The sequence below is a fragment of the Plenodomus lingam genome (assembly GCF_022343315.1).
Source record: "Plenodomus lingam strain CAN1 chromosome Unknown contig_3, whole genome shotgun sequence".
Classification (NCBI taxonomy): domain Eukaryota; kingdom Fungi; phylum Ascomycota; class Dothideomycetes; order Pleosporales; family Leptosphaeriaceae; genus Plenodomus; species Plenodomus lingam.
In genome coordinates, this window is record NW_027093944.1 from 1,093,656 (window position 1) to 1,108,770 (window position 15,115).

At 53.3% G+C, this 15,115-nt stretch overlaps 6 protein-coding genes across 6 annotated transcripts; 4 read left to right on the forward strand and 2 right to left on the reverse strand.

Moving 5' to 3' along the window:
* Positions 1 to 46: 46 nt before the first annotated feature.
* IAQ61_007764 (uncharacterized protein) lies at positions 47 to 2,704 on the forward strand (the record flags this gene model as incomplete). Its single annotated transcript, XM_003842044.1, has 1 exon — positions 47 to 2,704. One exon carries the CDS (start codon positions 47 to 49, stop codon positions 2,702 to 2,704), a length of 2,658 nt encoding a protein of 885 aa, XP_003842092.1.
* Positions 2,705 to 3,696: 992 nt separating this feature from the next.
* IAQ61_007765 (uncharacterized protein) lies at positions 3,697 to 5,919 on the forward strand (the record flags this gene model as incomplete). The annotated part of the gene is made up of 3 exons (XM_003842043.2): positions 3,697 to 4,033; positions 4,122 to 4,664; positions 4,726 to 5,919. Exons 1-3 carry the CDS (start codon positions 3,980 to 3,982, stop codon positions 5,917 to 5,919), a joined length of 1,791 nt encoding a protein of 596 aa, XP_003842091.1. The 5' UTR covers positions 3,697 to 3,979.
* Positions 5,920 to 6,145: 226 nt separating this feature from the next.
* On the reverse strand, positions 6,146 to 7,945 carry IAQ61_007766 (uncharacterized protein). Its single transcript, XM_003842042.2, has 2 exons — positions 7,603 to 7,945; positions 6,146 to 7,542 (listed from the first exon to the last, which is right to left on the reverse strand). Exons 1-2 carry the CDS (start codon positions 7,623 to 7,625, stop codon positions 6,597 to 6,599), a joined length of 969 nt encoding a protein of 322 aa, XP_003842090.2. The 5' UTR covers positions 7,626 to 7,945; the 3' UTR covers positions 6,146 to 6,596.
* A 220-nt stretch (positions 7,946 to 8,165) lies between these two features.
* Positions 8,166 to 8,918, forward strand: VAS2 (AP-1 adaptor complex sigma subunit Aps1; the record flags this gene model as incomplete). The annotated part of the gene is made up of 5 exons (XM_066097728.1): positions 8,166 to 8,176; positions 8,267 to 8,300; positions 8,352 to 8,469; positions 8,531 to 8,805; positions 8,886 to 8,918. 5 exons carry the CDS (start codon positions 8,166 to 8,168, stop codon positions 8,916 to 8,918), a joined length of 471 nt encoding a protein of 156 aa, XP_065952225.1.
* Positions 8,919 to 10,220: 1,302 nt separating this feature from the next.
* Positions 10,221 to 11,305, forward strand: IAQ61_007768 (uncharacterized protein; the record flags this gene model as incomplete). The annotated part of the gene is made up of 2 exons (XM_003842040.2): positions 10,221 to 10,226; positions 10,286 to 11,305. The coding sequence occupies 2 exons, from the start codon at positions 10,221 to 10,223 to the stop codon at positions 11,303 to 11,305; spliced, it is 1,026 nt and encodes a 341-aa protein (XP_003842088.2).
* Positions 11,306 to 12,489: 1,184 nt separating this feature from the next.
* On the reverse strand, positions 12,490 to 13,164 carry IAQ61_007769 (uncharacterized protein; the record flags this gene model as incomplete). The annotated part of the gene is made up of 2 exons (XM_003842039.2): positions 12,490 to 12,765; positions 13,015 to 13,164. The coding sequence occupies 2 exons, from the start codon at positions 13,162 to 13,164 to the stop codon at positions 12,490 to 12,492; spliced, it is 426 nt and encodes a 141-aa protein (XP_003842087.2).
* Between the last annotated feature and the right edge of the window lie 1,951 nt (positions 13,165 to 15,115).

Genomic DNA, 15,115 nt, shown 5'->3' on the forward strand with positions numbered 1-15,115 from the left:
CTGTCAAGCCCCATCGCTGCCATTCGCCATCTGCAGACCATCCACCATGGCTCAAATCGCCCTGCCACGACACCAGAGCACTCAGTCGCAGTCTGTGGGCATAGGCGCGCCGCTCTACCAGCGCCGCCAGCACTCTACTGCTGGGCCTGTCGAACTGATTCCAAACCCAGACTTCTCGTTTCCCATGCGTGCCTCAGATGATACTAGTCATTCAGCGCCACAGACAAGTACACGTCCAATGTCGCTACAAGCCTATCCAGCAGGTCGCCGTCAATCAATGCCACACCAGCGGCAGAAATCTGTCAGCGCCCTACCCGCCTTCTCCTTCAACCCAGCAGGTGCACCGCAACCAGACAAAACACCGTCTCCTCCGCGATCACCAAATCTCCTGCCTCCATCGCCCACGAAACCAATTCATGGCCATCGACGTGGTGGCAGCGAATTGATTGGCGGTGACGTGCGGCCTGGTGGCTCGACACTGGTGAGCACCAGTCCCACCAAGGGCGATGGCTTTCCGGCTACACCGAACAATGCCCTACGACCCGGTCCTCCAGCAGGTCGTCGAGGACACGCCCACCGCCGTTCGGGTGCCATATCATCACATGATCTGACTACCATCATGACGCCTCCAGCTCCGTCGCGAACTGGTAGCGCTCCCAACACGCCGGCTGAGGGCAACCAATTCGCCTTGGGCCATTCGGTCAATAGATCCATCTCGCAACCGTCTCTACGAGGTCCTAGTACAGAGAACGAGTCCAATGCGCGGCCGCCTTCGAGGGCACGTGTAGGATTTGCTGATAGAGTAGAGTACATTCGGCCACTTTCGACCATATCCTCTGAAACGGAGACATCGCTTTCGACATTTCGCGGCCACTCAGCAACCAATAGCCTCTCGTCTATCGTGGGCGGTAACACTCCACAGCCTCCAAGGGCGGGTCGGCCATCACTGAGCACAGTCGAAGATGAGAGTCGGCCTAGCACCGCTGGAGCCGTCCTGGATAGCTTCATGAGCAGCCCTGCAAATGGAGGGCCTTCAGACCGAAAACGGCCCATGTCTGCCGTCTCGCCCACCTCTCCCACTACTCCTGTAACTCGCGTTCCTGTGAAGCGCCGAGGCTTCTTCCGCTTGGAGTCTCGCCGCAGTGATCATGCTGTACACACCCTTCCCACTAGCGTGTCTGATCCAGCTCTGTCAAAATTCTCCGAGACACCGCTTGTCTCGCCAACTGCCGATGAAGACTCAACCGAATTGAAAGAAAAGATCAAATCTCCTCGAAAAGCTACTCGGAGGCCGCGAAAAGTCAAGTCCTGGGCGAACTCGATTCTACCACGAAAGTCGAAGCACAGCAAGAAGTCAAAGGCGAGAGTACCAACTCCACCCGTAGGACCAATTTCGGATGATGAGGATACAGATACATCTGACGACATCGACTTTGTGCCCAATTTTGACGAGGACACGACTGTCACAATCGTCTCTCCGACCCAGGCTGCGGCCCCAGAGCTCAAGGTGGATACCAGCTATGCTTCGTGGCAGCCACGACAACTTAAGCGTGTCGACTCCGACGTCATGAGTCCAATAATTGACCTGGATGCTGCACTTGGCCCCTTCAACACACCGGATGGGTCAAGCCCCCGACTCCAACAGCGTGGATTTTCAGCGAACAGGCGGGTTCTCCACAGTGCCAGTGGACTTGCGCCCTCACACCGGAGAACTGAAAGCGCTCCTGAGCTAGTACCTTTTGAATACCGTCCCTCAACAGCTACCAAGGCTGCCCCCATGGCTGATGTGTTTGAGGAGGAGGAGCCAGAGGACGAACCAGTCACGCCTGAGAAGGATCTAAAGCGGACTTCACTTGCCGAAGAGACGCAAGAACCGAAGATTTCCGTAGTCGAAGTAGATGGAAAGCAGCCAGAAGCCGGCATGAACTGGAACTTCAACGATGGCCTTGGGATTCAGCGCGATGAGGCGCCCACGATGGATTACTCTGAGCCCTTGGCACCACGCGCCATACCAGAGCATACAGCAAGTGGTGTGGAGCTGCAGCGATCACCTGAGCTTGAACCTGTCGAAGTCGTGGAAGATTTTGAAGAGCCCCGAACATCGTCTTTGACGCATTCTTCCGATTCGACCATAACGCCCCAACCAACAAGCGAGGACTCGAAAGCACACTCTCCTGCGATCAACCTGTCACTCCAGCTCACACAGCAAAACGTGATGACTCCGGACACTGTCACATCCTCATTCCCATCGCCAGGCTATTCGTTCGAGACTCCTCGGGCAGGGACATCAGCTTCTTCAATGACTGATTATCCTAATATGCCATCACCACGCTTTGGAGAACCTGGACCAGAGCTTCGCATTTCAGTAGACGATGTTCCGTCTCTGACTTCATCACGGTCGACCATGACTAGCGCTCTGCAGAATGCTTTTCCACTTGCCAGTCCTCGCAGAATTGGTGATCGTACGGCATCTCTTTGCTCCGATCCTAGCGAACTTGAGATTCGTCGCCGTAAACGATCTAGCATCGCCAGTCTATCTCGACTAATACATGGCTCATCACATAGTGAGAGGAGCAAGCTTTCTATCGAACAGCGCCCACAGTCAGAACATCTGGAGCCAGCGAGAGAAAAGAAGAAGAATAACCGGCTGAGCAAGTTGAAGTTTTGGAAGTCTTCCAGGGACTCTTCTACGACAAGAACTTGAACTGATTTCAGCCGAACATCGATGCCAAATCATCTTGACGATATTTGCACGCCTCGAGCCTTTCCACGATCGTCAATCTTGCAGGACTGCATCTTGACATCATGATACGACGGTCTCACAAACAACAAGTCCCTCTTATTTTCTTTCGCATGACCCGGAGTTCTCAGCGACGAATGTTTAATGGACTACAAGAGCTACCCTGCGTACGTGAATTGGACAGCCTTTTCCTTATCGAAGCATTCCATGCTTTTCATGTCTCGCTCGCACACGCACTGGACGACCACGTATGAAGGGCTCCTTTGACACCATGCATTCTGTACATTGCAGATACACCGAAGCCATGCCTGGACCCATTTATCTTTTTTTTGGGCGGCAGCACGCACCATCACGTCTCTCGTTTAATACACATCGATGATAGCAATTTTGCTAGACATGTACTTTCCTTTTTTCGCGCCTTTGCTAGTCAGGCAAGCGCTGCACGACACACAATTTCTCTTTCTTTACAATCTTTCCAACGGATGCATGGGCGCACACTAGTGCGCAATGGATGGAGTCGGATGAAGGCGCATATTTTTGCTTATTTCCTGCTATTTGTATGTATGAAGGAACAGGAGGATGGCATGGGACAAATCTCGAATGGTCATTTACGCAACCAAGAGGCTGCGACCAGGTGGTGGATTGAGCCATGAAGAAGGGGGCTGCAATCGTGAACAAAATCAACTTGATGACTTTTATGCAAATTCGCTTGCGCTCTGCTGGTCAATGTGAAACGTGACGTGGATGCCAGTCGTCCTGGTGCCCTCCGTGTTCATCTCGCTTTTCTGGGGCCTCCACGAAGGATGCAAAGTCGGCTCCTGTCCCATGGGGCCTGCAATTAAAACGGTCTGCACAGCCCCATGGTTCGGTCTAATGACTCCAGATCGTCTTGATAACCGATGAATCTATAGACTTGGGGAGTTGCACAAGTCATACACTAACCCACATAGCCACATATTTTATTGAACCCAATATTGATCCTGACTCGCTACCAGTGTGATCTGCTTGCCGCCTCGACACGTAACACCGTGCATCCACGAACCGGCCAGGGGTCTTCTGGCAAGAGACGGGAACGCTTGGGATGTGAGGAACATGAGGGAATGAGGAATGCGCTAGTGCCCCGGACTTTAGCGCCATGCTGACGGGGCAAGTTGGCATCAGCGAGCCATCTTGATCACGCTCCCAAACAGGTACCCCGCCAATAAACATAGTACCCCTCCCCTCAATACATCACCCGGCATGGCAGACGAAGACAAGGAAAAGGCAGAGAAGGTCGCTGCAGCCAAGAAACGCGTAGGTGCACCTCAACACGGCATGACTGCTTGGTGTACACGGTGAATAAGCGGTCTGGCTCGAAAATGTACTGACCAAGTGTGAACAGTATGAGCAATTGAAGAAGCAGAAAGCGAAGAAAGGCGGGGGCGGGAAAAAGAAGGAAGAAAAGGCAGATGTGCCGCCAGAGGCTGAGGCATCGGGCACAACAGCGGACACTGAGGCACCAACTCCAGCTGCTGATGGTGAGACGAAGCCAGAAGAAGGCGCACCAGAGGCTAGAGAAGTCACGACTGAGCCAGCCGAGCCTACAGAAGATGGCGATGCACCTTCAGAGCTACCTGTGCCCAAGATAACGCATGGTCGCAAGCCTTCGGTCGCAATCGAGTCGCGTCAACGATCAGAGTCGTTCTATCGCTCTGGCGCGCCTGTGTCGCCTCTGTCACCCGGCGGTGGGGGCGTCACGAGTGAGGTGTATAGGGAGCAAGCGCAAAAGATCGAAGAGCTAGAAAAAGAAAACAAGCGTTTGGCTAGCGAGGTTGAGGAGAATAAGAACAGGTGGAAGAAGGGCGAGGAGGAACTGGAGGAGCTGAGAGAAAGCAAGGGCGATATCGCTGTTGCTGTGGAAAAGGCAAAGGAAGCGGACAAGCTGGTTTGTGAATACCTTGATGCACGTTGTATACTCGGTACATCACCGCTCACACCTATTACAGAAGACGGAGGTCGAATCACTCAAGCGACAACTTTCGCAGCTCCAGACGCAAAATTCAAAGTCCATTCGCCGAACGTCGACGGCGTCCCCGAGCCAGACAGCATCCATCGATGATCTCAATGCACAGGTCGCATCCAAGTCTGCAACAATCGAATCTCTAGAGCTGGAAATCTCAAATGTGAATCGACAACTCTCGGACCAGGTCAAGGAAAACAACGAGCTCCAAACAAAAGTCTCGAATCTCGAATCTGCCTTGCAAAAGGCCGAACAAGACGCCAGCTCTACCAAAACAGAGCTGGCCGATCTCAAGGCCAACCTCGAAAAGGCGGGTGAACAAGCACAAAAGGAGGGATCAGACCGAGACTCTGCGCAGACACGCGTGGCACAACTGGAAGCCGAGCTCGGTGCTGCCAACCGCAAAGCCTCAGACTCAATCTCCCGTGCCGAACTGTTAGAGAAGAAGATCGAGACCCTGACCCAACTCCATCGTGACAATGATGCAAGGAACCAAACTCGTGCACAAGAGCACAAGAAGATTGAACGCGAAGCCACTGAATTGCGAACGCGCATCGCAGGTCTCAGCAACGAAAATGCTCGTCTCCGTGAAGCAGAACAGCGGCGTCGCAAAGCCGATCTTGGCTCTATAGAAGATACAAGCGTACAAGAACTTCTCGACGAAGAGCGTGACCGGCTGCTCGCCCAAGTCCGTTCTCTCGAGGAAGAGAATTTCGAACTCAAGCGCGGAGTGTGGCGCGACCGGAGACGCGATATGCAGCCCAACATTGAAGACCAAGAGGGTTCCCTGGACCCCTACACCACAGGCCGACACAACAGTTCAGGATTCGACGACGTGGATCTCAGCGGCCATGCCCCCTCTCGCGGCCAAGGGTCCAACCGCACTCATTCCTCCTTCCAAGACGTCATTCAATCCGGCATCTCTGCCTTTACCGGAAACCAAAACCCAGCGCATAGACGCAGCGATGCGGCAAGCAAGAGCCGGCCACGAACAGAGAGTCTGGCGAGCTTGGACGAGTTTGAAATCGACGAGGAGGCGTTTCGGTTGGCGCAGGAGGAGGAGGCGAAGAGGCGGTTGGAGCGGGTCAAGGAGGTCAAGAGGGGTTTGAACAATTATAAGGGGTGGAGGGTGGATATTGTGGATGTTAGGGTGGGTATGGGCGGTGTCTTTGAGGTTTGAAAGGGTGGGGAATAGCTTGGGGATGGACATGTGTTTGCTGTGGGCTGGACGGTGTCACGCAGTTGCGGCGATGGGAGGGTAACCAATAGAACAGCAAACATGGTACAGGACAGTATACAAATATCTCAAAAACTATAGATACGTTTCAAATAAAGAAACCCAGTGTCCACTTTCTTCAGAAACAACGTCCTTTGCCTACCGCATCCACGATTTGATACAAAGAACTCGCCAACTCACCAATTCCCAGACCAATCCATTCCTCCACCCAGCCGTCTCCGTGTGACTCTAATCCGTGAGATCCGCATGATTTGTTAAGAGGTATGGATGGAGGTTTCCACATGTCCCACCGCACAACCTCCTTCAGCGAACCCATGCCCCCTGCCGGGCCAAAAGTTGAGCGGAAACTGTCAAGGTCTCTCCCGTCGTATCCGGGGGATGGGAGAGAGGGGGATGTGTGTGAGAAGTGTACGTTGTAATTCGGTTCTGGGAAGATGGGGCTTAAGTGGGGGTATAAAGGAGGAGGCAGGCAGACCGGATGAATCTATCATTTCGTCTCATACATGTATATAATATTTCATATTGATGGGAAGAACCAAAATATCATGTTTGTATATGTTGAAAAGTACCATGGAATGTTGAAGGAAGAATAAAACAGTGATACAATTAATTCAATACGGTTATGAATCCGTCAACTCGGCAGCCGCAAAATACCCTTTACTCTCCACCACACCCCGGTCTTTGACTACAGCTGTGTATTTGATTACCCATTGCGGTTCCACATTGCCTCTCAAGCCGTCTGGATTTCCCTCTCCGGCAAGAACACCGCATCCCTCCGGCCCAGTGCCTAGGAGTTGCCGTAGGGTGCCGCGAGGGAGGATGTTGGTGCAGTCATTGTGTGTCAAGAGCTCCACCTGCTGTTGTTTTGCGAACAAAATCAATGGCTTTGGGACTACACAGCAATCTCTCACGTTGATTTGGTTGACGCTGGGCTTGACGTTAACTTGCTCGAGGAACTTGGCTAGCCTCGTGACGCCGAATTCAGCGATACCGAGGCGCGAGACGAGACCGTCTTTTTGGAGCTTCTCGAGGGACCGCCAGGTGGTGATGATGGTTTCCATGTCCTCGGGTGGTACGTCGGCGTCGGGGCAGTCGCCATCGTTGAGGGTGGGCGAGGATGTGGAGGGCGGTGCGGAGGTCGTTTCGTCGTCGAGATCAGAGTCCTCGTCATCTGCGTCAAAGGAGACTCCTGGGAAACTGACGATGAGGAGATCTATGCAGGAGGTGCCTAATTCCTTGAGTACGAGCTCGATGGCGTCGCGTGTTTGCGCGCATCGTCTATCTGTGGGTATGTTCGGTAGATAGAACAATTTGACCGTGATGTCGTATGATTCCCGTGGTTCGCTGAGAGGGGAGGGTGAATGTGTGGGTATGAAGAGGGTGCCGTTGCTGGACTCTTGTGTGGTCCATGACTTGTAGTTTGGTTTCGCAGCTGTGCCATGCGCTGTGGAGGGTGGTGAGGACTGATGGGCGGAGAAGTTTGCACGCAGGGAGGATGTGAGTTCGGTGTTTGACTTTTCGAAGAATGGGCGCCGGATCACCGAGGGACTACCGGACATGGTGTTCCTAGGGGCCTGTTAGAAAGACATGGTGAGGATGGTGGGGGCAGAAGAGGCGGGTACGCACGAGGTGGAGAGTATGAGCTTCATGGTGGCAGCCGTTGGTGGGATCCAAGCCTGAGTCTTTGCGCTGTGAGACTTTCGAGACTCTGTTCGAGGTTGGATTATGGCTGGAAAGAGAAGGAAGTTTCGGTCGAGGTCTTGCGCTCAGAGGAATTGCGAGTTTGTCAGCGGGTGGGGGATGAACTACGAACAGCCCGGGCGGGTCATGCGAGTTCGGTCTGATATGGAATGGGTGCGGTCGAGGGGTTCTCGAGAAGATTACATTATATTCAGTGCTGGATTGGGCTTGTGTGACGTTGTTGTAGTATTGGATGTATCATATGTGGTGATTGGGTCCGGTGATAATCCAGTTCAGCAACAGAAAGCCGTAACCGGTAGACGGCGGCCGGGACGGCGCATGGACTCGCGGGGCTAACACGACAATGTCCGGCGGCCGAATCCTCCCAGGCACACAAGGCTTCCCTTCTCTTTTCGACACCTCAACTTCACGCCCACACACAGAGACACAGAGACACACAGACACACAGACACACACCGCAACTTCCTCTCCACCTCCCCTTTGCGAGCATGACGATCAAGTATGTTCCCATCCTCGCTTCCTGCTTTTGCGTTGCATGCTCCTGTTCGATGATTTCCCCCATGATCAACAGCTGACAATGTGGCCATAGGTACCTCATTCTGCTGTCAAGGCAGGGCAAAGTGGTTGGTACCTCACCCTGCTGTTGCCACGACCCTCGTGCTGAAGCCTGCTAGCGTCTGGCCAAATGGTTCACCACCCTCGCCCCCAAAGACAAGGCCAAAATCGTCAAAGATGTCTCCCAGCTCGTTCTCGCGCGCCGCACGCGCATGTGCAATTTCCTCGAATATAAAGGTGAGTGCCTCTCCTTCAGCCGCGCCCCCGTGCTTCACGGTCCCTTACACTATGCCCGCAGATACCAAGATCGTCTACCGCCGGTACGCCTCGCTCTTCTTCATTGCCGGCTGCGACTCGACCGACAATGAGCTCATCACGCTCGAGATAGTCCATCGCTATGTCGAGCAGATGGACAAGTACTACGGCAACGTGTGCGAGCTCGACATCATCTTCAACTTCCAAAAGGCCTACTTCATCCTCGACGAGCTCCTTCTGGCCGGCGAAATGCAGGAGAGCAGCAAGAAGAACGTGCTGCGATGTATAGGACAGCAGGACAGCCTCGAGGATATGGAGGTGAGTGAAGTTTGAGCGACTTCACGAAAGCTTCGAGCAACCACAGGCGCCTAGTGGCTGACGCGCCCTCTTCTGGCCAGGCCGAGGACGACATCATCACTAAGATCATGTGACCATCTTGTTCGAAGCATTCGGTTGCATCCTGCGCACGTCCTGGCCAGCCACGTCCATCGTCCACAAGAGTCCTCGCTGATCGTCACGCGCCGCTCCAGGATGCGGAAGACCTACAAGGCCGCCTTCGAGAAAGTGGCTTTTTATGAAGTGCCGGTACAGTGCACGCCACAAAGGAACACGAATGCATTGCAACGGCGTCATATGGGTATGGGGCGCAGGGAGTCAGGCTGGCTATGGTACACAGAGCGCTGCATCACGCAGCACATGTCACTAAACATTTTCCGCCAACTAGATGGCGCGTTGCAGAACGGGATTTTACAGTCATGGTCGACAGGACCACCAGAGAAATGCACTATCTGCCTTGTCGCCACGAAGAGCGGCTGGCGATAGCTGTACTCTAGCATCTACCAATCTACCACTTGAGGCTTCGCGCCCGTCAGCTAGGTTTGGCACAAGCAATTCTTGGGCTCGAACGTGATCACACATCATGCTATCGGGACTTCAATCTTGCTTTGCTTTTGCTTTTCTCTCCTCAACACCAGTACTAACCGTACTACTTCCACAGTGACAGGCCCTTCCAGTATCCTTATTAGTCGACACTCTGTGACAGCAAATCAGGTTCGGATCATTCTTTGGTCCTTCTTTCCAGAACCTCAACATGCATACATCAATAGATAGTTGCCGAACTCCTTACGGGTTCATTGTCTGGCAACCAGTGCTGTGTCGTCCCATGTGCTCGGAGCTTAACGGATGGTTACCATCTTCACATCAACGCGAACTTCACATAGCCGCATCCAACTAGCACTAGTACAACACCCACCAGTCAGCTCTCGACGACCTCCCATTCACGCTTATCGGCAGCTGTCGTTGGTTGAAGGGGAAGGCTCGACGTCGGTATCGGGTTGGACCAATCAGAAACAGCATCCCGGCACGTATGCTCCAGGTTAGCTCGGCGACACCGCCAAGCGCATCATGACTGTCTCCGCAATTGCCAACACGTCGTCGCAGTAGAGACACCTCACACCACCACTCACCGCATCCACGCCCGCTACATGTCCCTCGCTTGCTAGACAGTCGTCTGGCCGAACAACGATATCCTCTTCTCTCTGCAGCCAGCCTGGAGCAGTGTCTATCCGTTGTATCGGCTCTCGCAGGCCACCCTCACGAACAAAGGAACACCTAAGCCCCAGCCAGCAGTGTGCCGACATTGCCATCATCTGTCTGAGGCAGCGCGACAGTTGAGACAGCTGCGACACCGAATCTGTGGATTAGTAGACCAATTAGGACCCCGACCGGGCGCAATGAAGGTGCGTGCTCAATGCGATAAGGCCTGTGATGACGATGTAGCTAATATGGCGATTTGCAGTACCTCGACTTGTGTGCCCTCCACGAGGTCAACCTCGCTCTCAATTTCGACACCCAAGATACAGCCATTATTGGCGGATGCGATCTATGGACTATAAAGGCAGCCGGAAGCGATAAGAAACTATACAAGCGTATCGAGAAGACGCTCGAGGAGCGATACCAGGACCTGCTGTCAGCTGTAGCAGGTCTCTCAGAGTCATCAGCCGCGCAATTTAAAGATCAGCTCAACATTGCCAGAGAGACGCCATTCGGCACCTTCAACGAGGCAGCGAACCGACACACCTTTGCTTACCTCATTGCGACACTGAATGCGACACACATAGACTACGACTTTGCGAATACGCTCAATCCGGATGAGTTTCGCCGCGAGACTCAACAATCCTTCACGCACAAGATTGACACAACCATGTACTATCTACGTCCACAAGTCTACTCGGCTGGGCTGCCGGCAGGTGCCATTACACCTCTCGGCTCGCCGATCTGGAGTCCTCGGTCATGGTATTTGATCGACAGTGAAATGGACATGGCGAACTGCGAGTACTACGCCTGGGAGCCATCAGATGACCCATTCGCAGATGACGGAGCCATCTGGAGCCATCACTTCTTCCTATACAACAAGGACCGCAAGCGCGTCGCCTACTTCTACCTCCGTGGTATCTCTGCGCTATCGCATTCGCCCAGCGTCGCCATGTCGCTCATGTCCAAGTTCAAAGCCTCCAAGTTCGAGTCATCGGCGAATGCCGGGTCCAGAAAGCGCGCCGAATACTGGCTTGGCGATCGGGCTCGCAAGGGACTCGAAGCCTATGGCGAGTCGGATGAACTGGATAATATGGTGATTGATCATCCGGGCGATATTGTCGATGCAGAGCAGACTATGCTTCCCGCGAGGGAGATGAGCATGGATGCCGATTACTACGAGAGTGAGGGCGATAGCGATGTCGAGAGTCTTGTGGAGCGGGAAAAGCGGCCAAGCAAGCCACGCACCATGAGTGAGGGGGTCATGGATCGCATGGAGCTTTGATGCCCTTGCTCTGCCCTCTGAACAGGAAAGAGTGGTGTTGCAACGAATCATGGGGTGAGTACGGCTCGTTTGTCAATCAAATTGACGTCTCTACGATCCATCCTCCTTGACGCACACACCTTTGTTCTCTCACGAATTTCCTATGCTCTGGGCGTTCACGGCGTTTTACGGTCTGTCAACACTCGGCTATTTGTCAATTCCCTTTTCTCTTTCCATTGGTCTGTACTCCTGGCTCTTGAGCATGACGAAATGACGACGACAAGGCGTTACGGTCGGTGGGAGCGACGCGTTTCAACGTCCTTTGTTTTTGCGTCCGGGCTCGAGATACCCCTATTTTGTTTTTCTGTGCGCTGTTGTTTTCTCTTTGGGGGTTCGCTGGCTGGCTTTGTGGGGAACGGTGAGTAGGGGTTTGTGTGATGCATGTTGTAGGATGATGGTGGTGGTGGTGAAGTAGTGTGGATGCGTGTGCACGTAGTGTCCGTGTATCCGTATATGTCAGTCTATTCTGCAGCTTTTGAATCGACTTTTACATTGTAATGTCCATTTATGAAACCAGTGGTGAAACCTGGGCACGCGCACGTTGATTTTTGCAATATCACCTCTATGAGCTGGTGCGGATGGGTCGGGTTGAAAGCGCTCTGCACATTTGTCCATGTTTCTTTCGACAAGTGGAGTACAAGTATGAACAACAACACCGTTCTTACCACGCCTTTCCTTTCTTTCTCCCAGTGTCCTTGACGCTAAGCAAAGACAAGACAGGACAAGATAAGACAAGAGAAAAAAAAAACTCATTTCCCCATAGAAAGCCGCGGGTAACGCAATTCACACATCTCATCTCACTCCACCAGCGCATCATTTGAGATTTTCTATGGGATGTTTGAGGGGAGGGCATTGCATAGTAGTGCGGTGTCAGTGAGAAAGCAAGGGGATACAGGGTTACAGTGTCCTACATCTTCCAAAGTGTCGGTATGGAGATGCAAATGGTGGTGGTGATGGGCAGTATGTCGATGTCGATCTGCTCGGTGCGATTAGTCCGGACACCTCTGGACCCCAGAGCCGAGGGGAAGTGGCCACGCCCTATTTGGCTGCAAACTCAAGAGTGTACAGTAGTAGTAACGCCAGTCCCCGTCTAGAGTATGTAGTAGTGGCTTCATTCCCGCTTTGAACAAGGCATTCGCTACTTGTTATATCCGAAGAGGCAGGGATACGGGATGCGCCTCAAGTGGGTTTTTGGGGCAGGTGTAAGCGAAATTTGCACGTTTCCGGGGCTTGGGCGTCATGAAGAGGCGGGAGAGCACGAGGCCGAGGGGTGTGGGTTTTTCGTTGGGACGGATCACGGCTTGCTTGGCGAGTTGTGGTTTACGGGTTTCTAGGTGAGGATGTGAAGATGGGTACGGTATGATTTGGATTACTAACCACGCTCGCTTGCCGCGGTAGATCTTGCTTGGAGTGCGGATGGGCTACCATACATGGTATGTACTGCACATGTGCTAGGTATCGGTTTCAATGACTCGGTCCAGCATCAGATAAGACGATGAAGTTGATATCCTGACGCAGGCATCGTGAACTGGGATAGGATGGACTGCAGATGTCGAGTGGCTAAAGGGTAGTGTGCGGCGAAGCACTTGCACATGTGCTCCATGTCACACGTGATATGATGATGTTGAGAGCTGAGGTCGACGTCAGTTGTAGACTAGGACTGCTCTGACCTGGCTGACTGGGGCATAGGATGCGCTTGGTACTGCAACCAGCATGGATTCATCATTCAACATTGCGTCCCTCAGGTAACACCTACTTGGCTTCTGTTGTTTCAGAGTCCAACATGGGTACCGTATGATTACGGAGGTTGACCGTGCCATACTACCCTAGAGCGAAGCTGGGGATATATCATTGCAAATTGTAAATTGTGTAAGTGGCCAGTGATGTAGGTAGTAATAGATGTCCGAGATTCTTCGCGACAGCTGCGAATCGACGTGTAGCAATCGCAGGGGGGGGGCTGCGTGCGTCATAGCAGCAGGCATGCGAGATGGTGTCGTAGGTTACGGTATGCTGCAGAGCATCCAGACGTGACGCGGGCCGTGCTCTTTGTGAATGTAACCGCTGTGCCTCGAGAACGTACCGGTAGATACTAGCTACTGCTTCTGCTTCTGGTGCTGCTAGCACTGCTGCACTTCCTTTGCCCATGGTGGACGATTGGTGGAGCTGCGGGGCGAGCCAGCAGTGAGTTTGCAGGGCGCAGGTGCAGGCGTTCGAGCTCTCAATTTACGGGAACTCCATGTTGGGTTAGCGGGATTCCTACTTCGAAACAGGCTTATTACTTTCCCGGATGTTGCACGGTCGAGGGGCTTCCCTGTGCTGCATGAGGTAGAGTAGAGACTGTCTACTGGGCTGGCTATCGGCACAGGACGGTGTACTACAATTCATCTGTCGGTGCCTTAGCATGGTGACGCATGTGTCGCATTGTGGCGCCGAGGGTTTGTTCGACATTGTTGCGAGGGCATGCATCGTCTGGGGCTGGTTGAGAAGCAAGTCACGTCCCGGTTGTCAACTTGGGTCGTTCTACTGCATTGCTGTGCCTACTACTAGGAGTAGGTATGTAATGAATCTCAATATAGAAACCCAAATCTGGAACCTGGACCGTCGTCTAGCTTTGACGGAGAATTTTTTGATCAGCAGCCTCCAGCCGTTTGCCAGGTAGATTCATTAGCATTGGATGGACGCTGGGGAAGGTTAAGGGTCTTTGAGGTACGGTTGTCGATCGGATGGTTTGCACGCTCTGGGCCAGGCCGGCAGATGGAAGACTAGCGTGTCAGCATGTTGTGAGCCGCCTCGATCAAAGAGTTCGATGGTCCTCAACAAGGCTGCATGATTGTATGTGGGCAAGTCTGCAAGATTGGTCTGACGGCCTTCCACGGTGCTTCGTTTGACGTCGATGGCTTCATGGGCCTGGGACGGCGCGTGGTGCTATGTATGGTGACTGCTCCATGTCGATCTTGAAGCTCATGCACCATCATACATGGAGAAGTGGATCCCTTTTTGCCACAGAGCGGAACGTCGCTGGGGATGGAATGCCACGGCGTCTCAACACGAGAGAGAGAGAGAGAGAGAGAGAGAGAGAGAGCCCTAGTACTCTAGACTCTAGACTCAAGAAGAGAAGTGGGTAAGGGTTGTACTACGTAGCCCAGCCTTCGTTGCTCACTGCCCATTGCTACAATACTCTACCTAGACAGTACCAGTATGATTGCTGTACAATACGTGTAAGATGGGTGCTGGGCTCGGGCCCACTTGGGACACGGCCGTATAGGTAGCTCTCATCCTTACTCCAGGTGCAGTAAAGACATGCGGCGATACGTAATGGCCAGACTGGCCGGCCCAATCCGCTGGCGCTGGGCGAATGGGCTGGACGGTGTATGGGTCCGATGGGATAGGTACAAAGAAACCATGAAGGCCTTCAGGGTCTACCTCGCATGGAAGACGGTCAGGTGCTGCGAGATGGGATGCCCACCCTGCCCTTGTTCCGAATCGCGTGTGGACACCAGTTCGTACGGAAACCAGGACCAGTAGGTACAGTAGGTACCCCATCCGCTGACACTCCGGCGATACTGCGTTGGTCGCCTGCCATGTCCCTGGGCACGATTGATGTGGACAATAGTATGGCTAGGTGACTACTCTAGGTATCTCCAGCTCGCCGAAGACATGTGTTTTTGCTCAGAACAGCGCGTGCGATGATGATTTACATGAGTTTCCAAGGGGCAGTTGGCCGCGGGTGGTGGTGGTGGGGCTCGTTGCGGGCCCCAGGCCATGATGCAT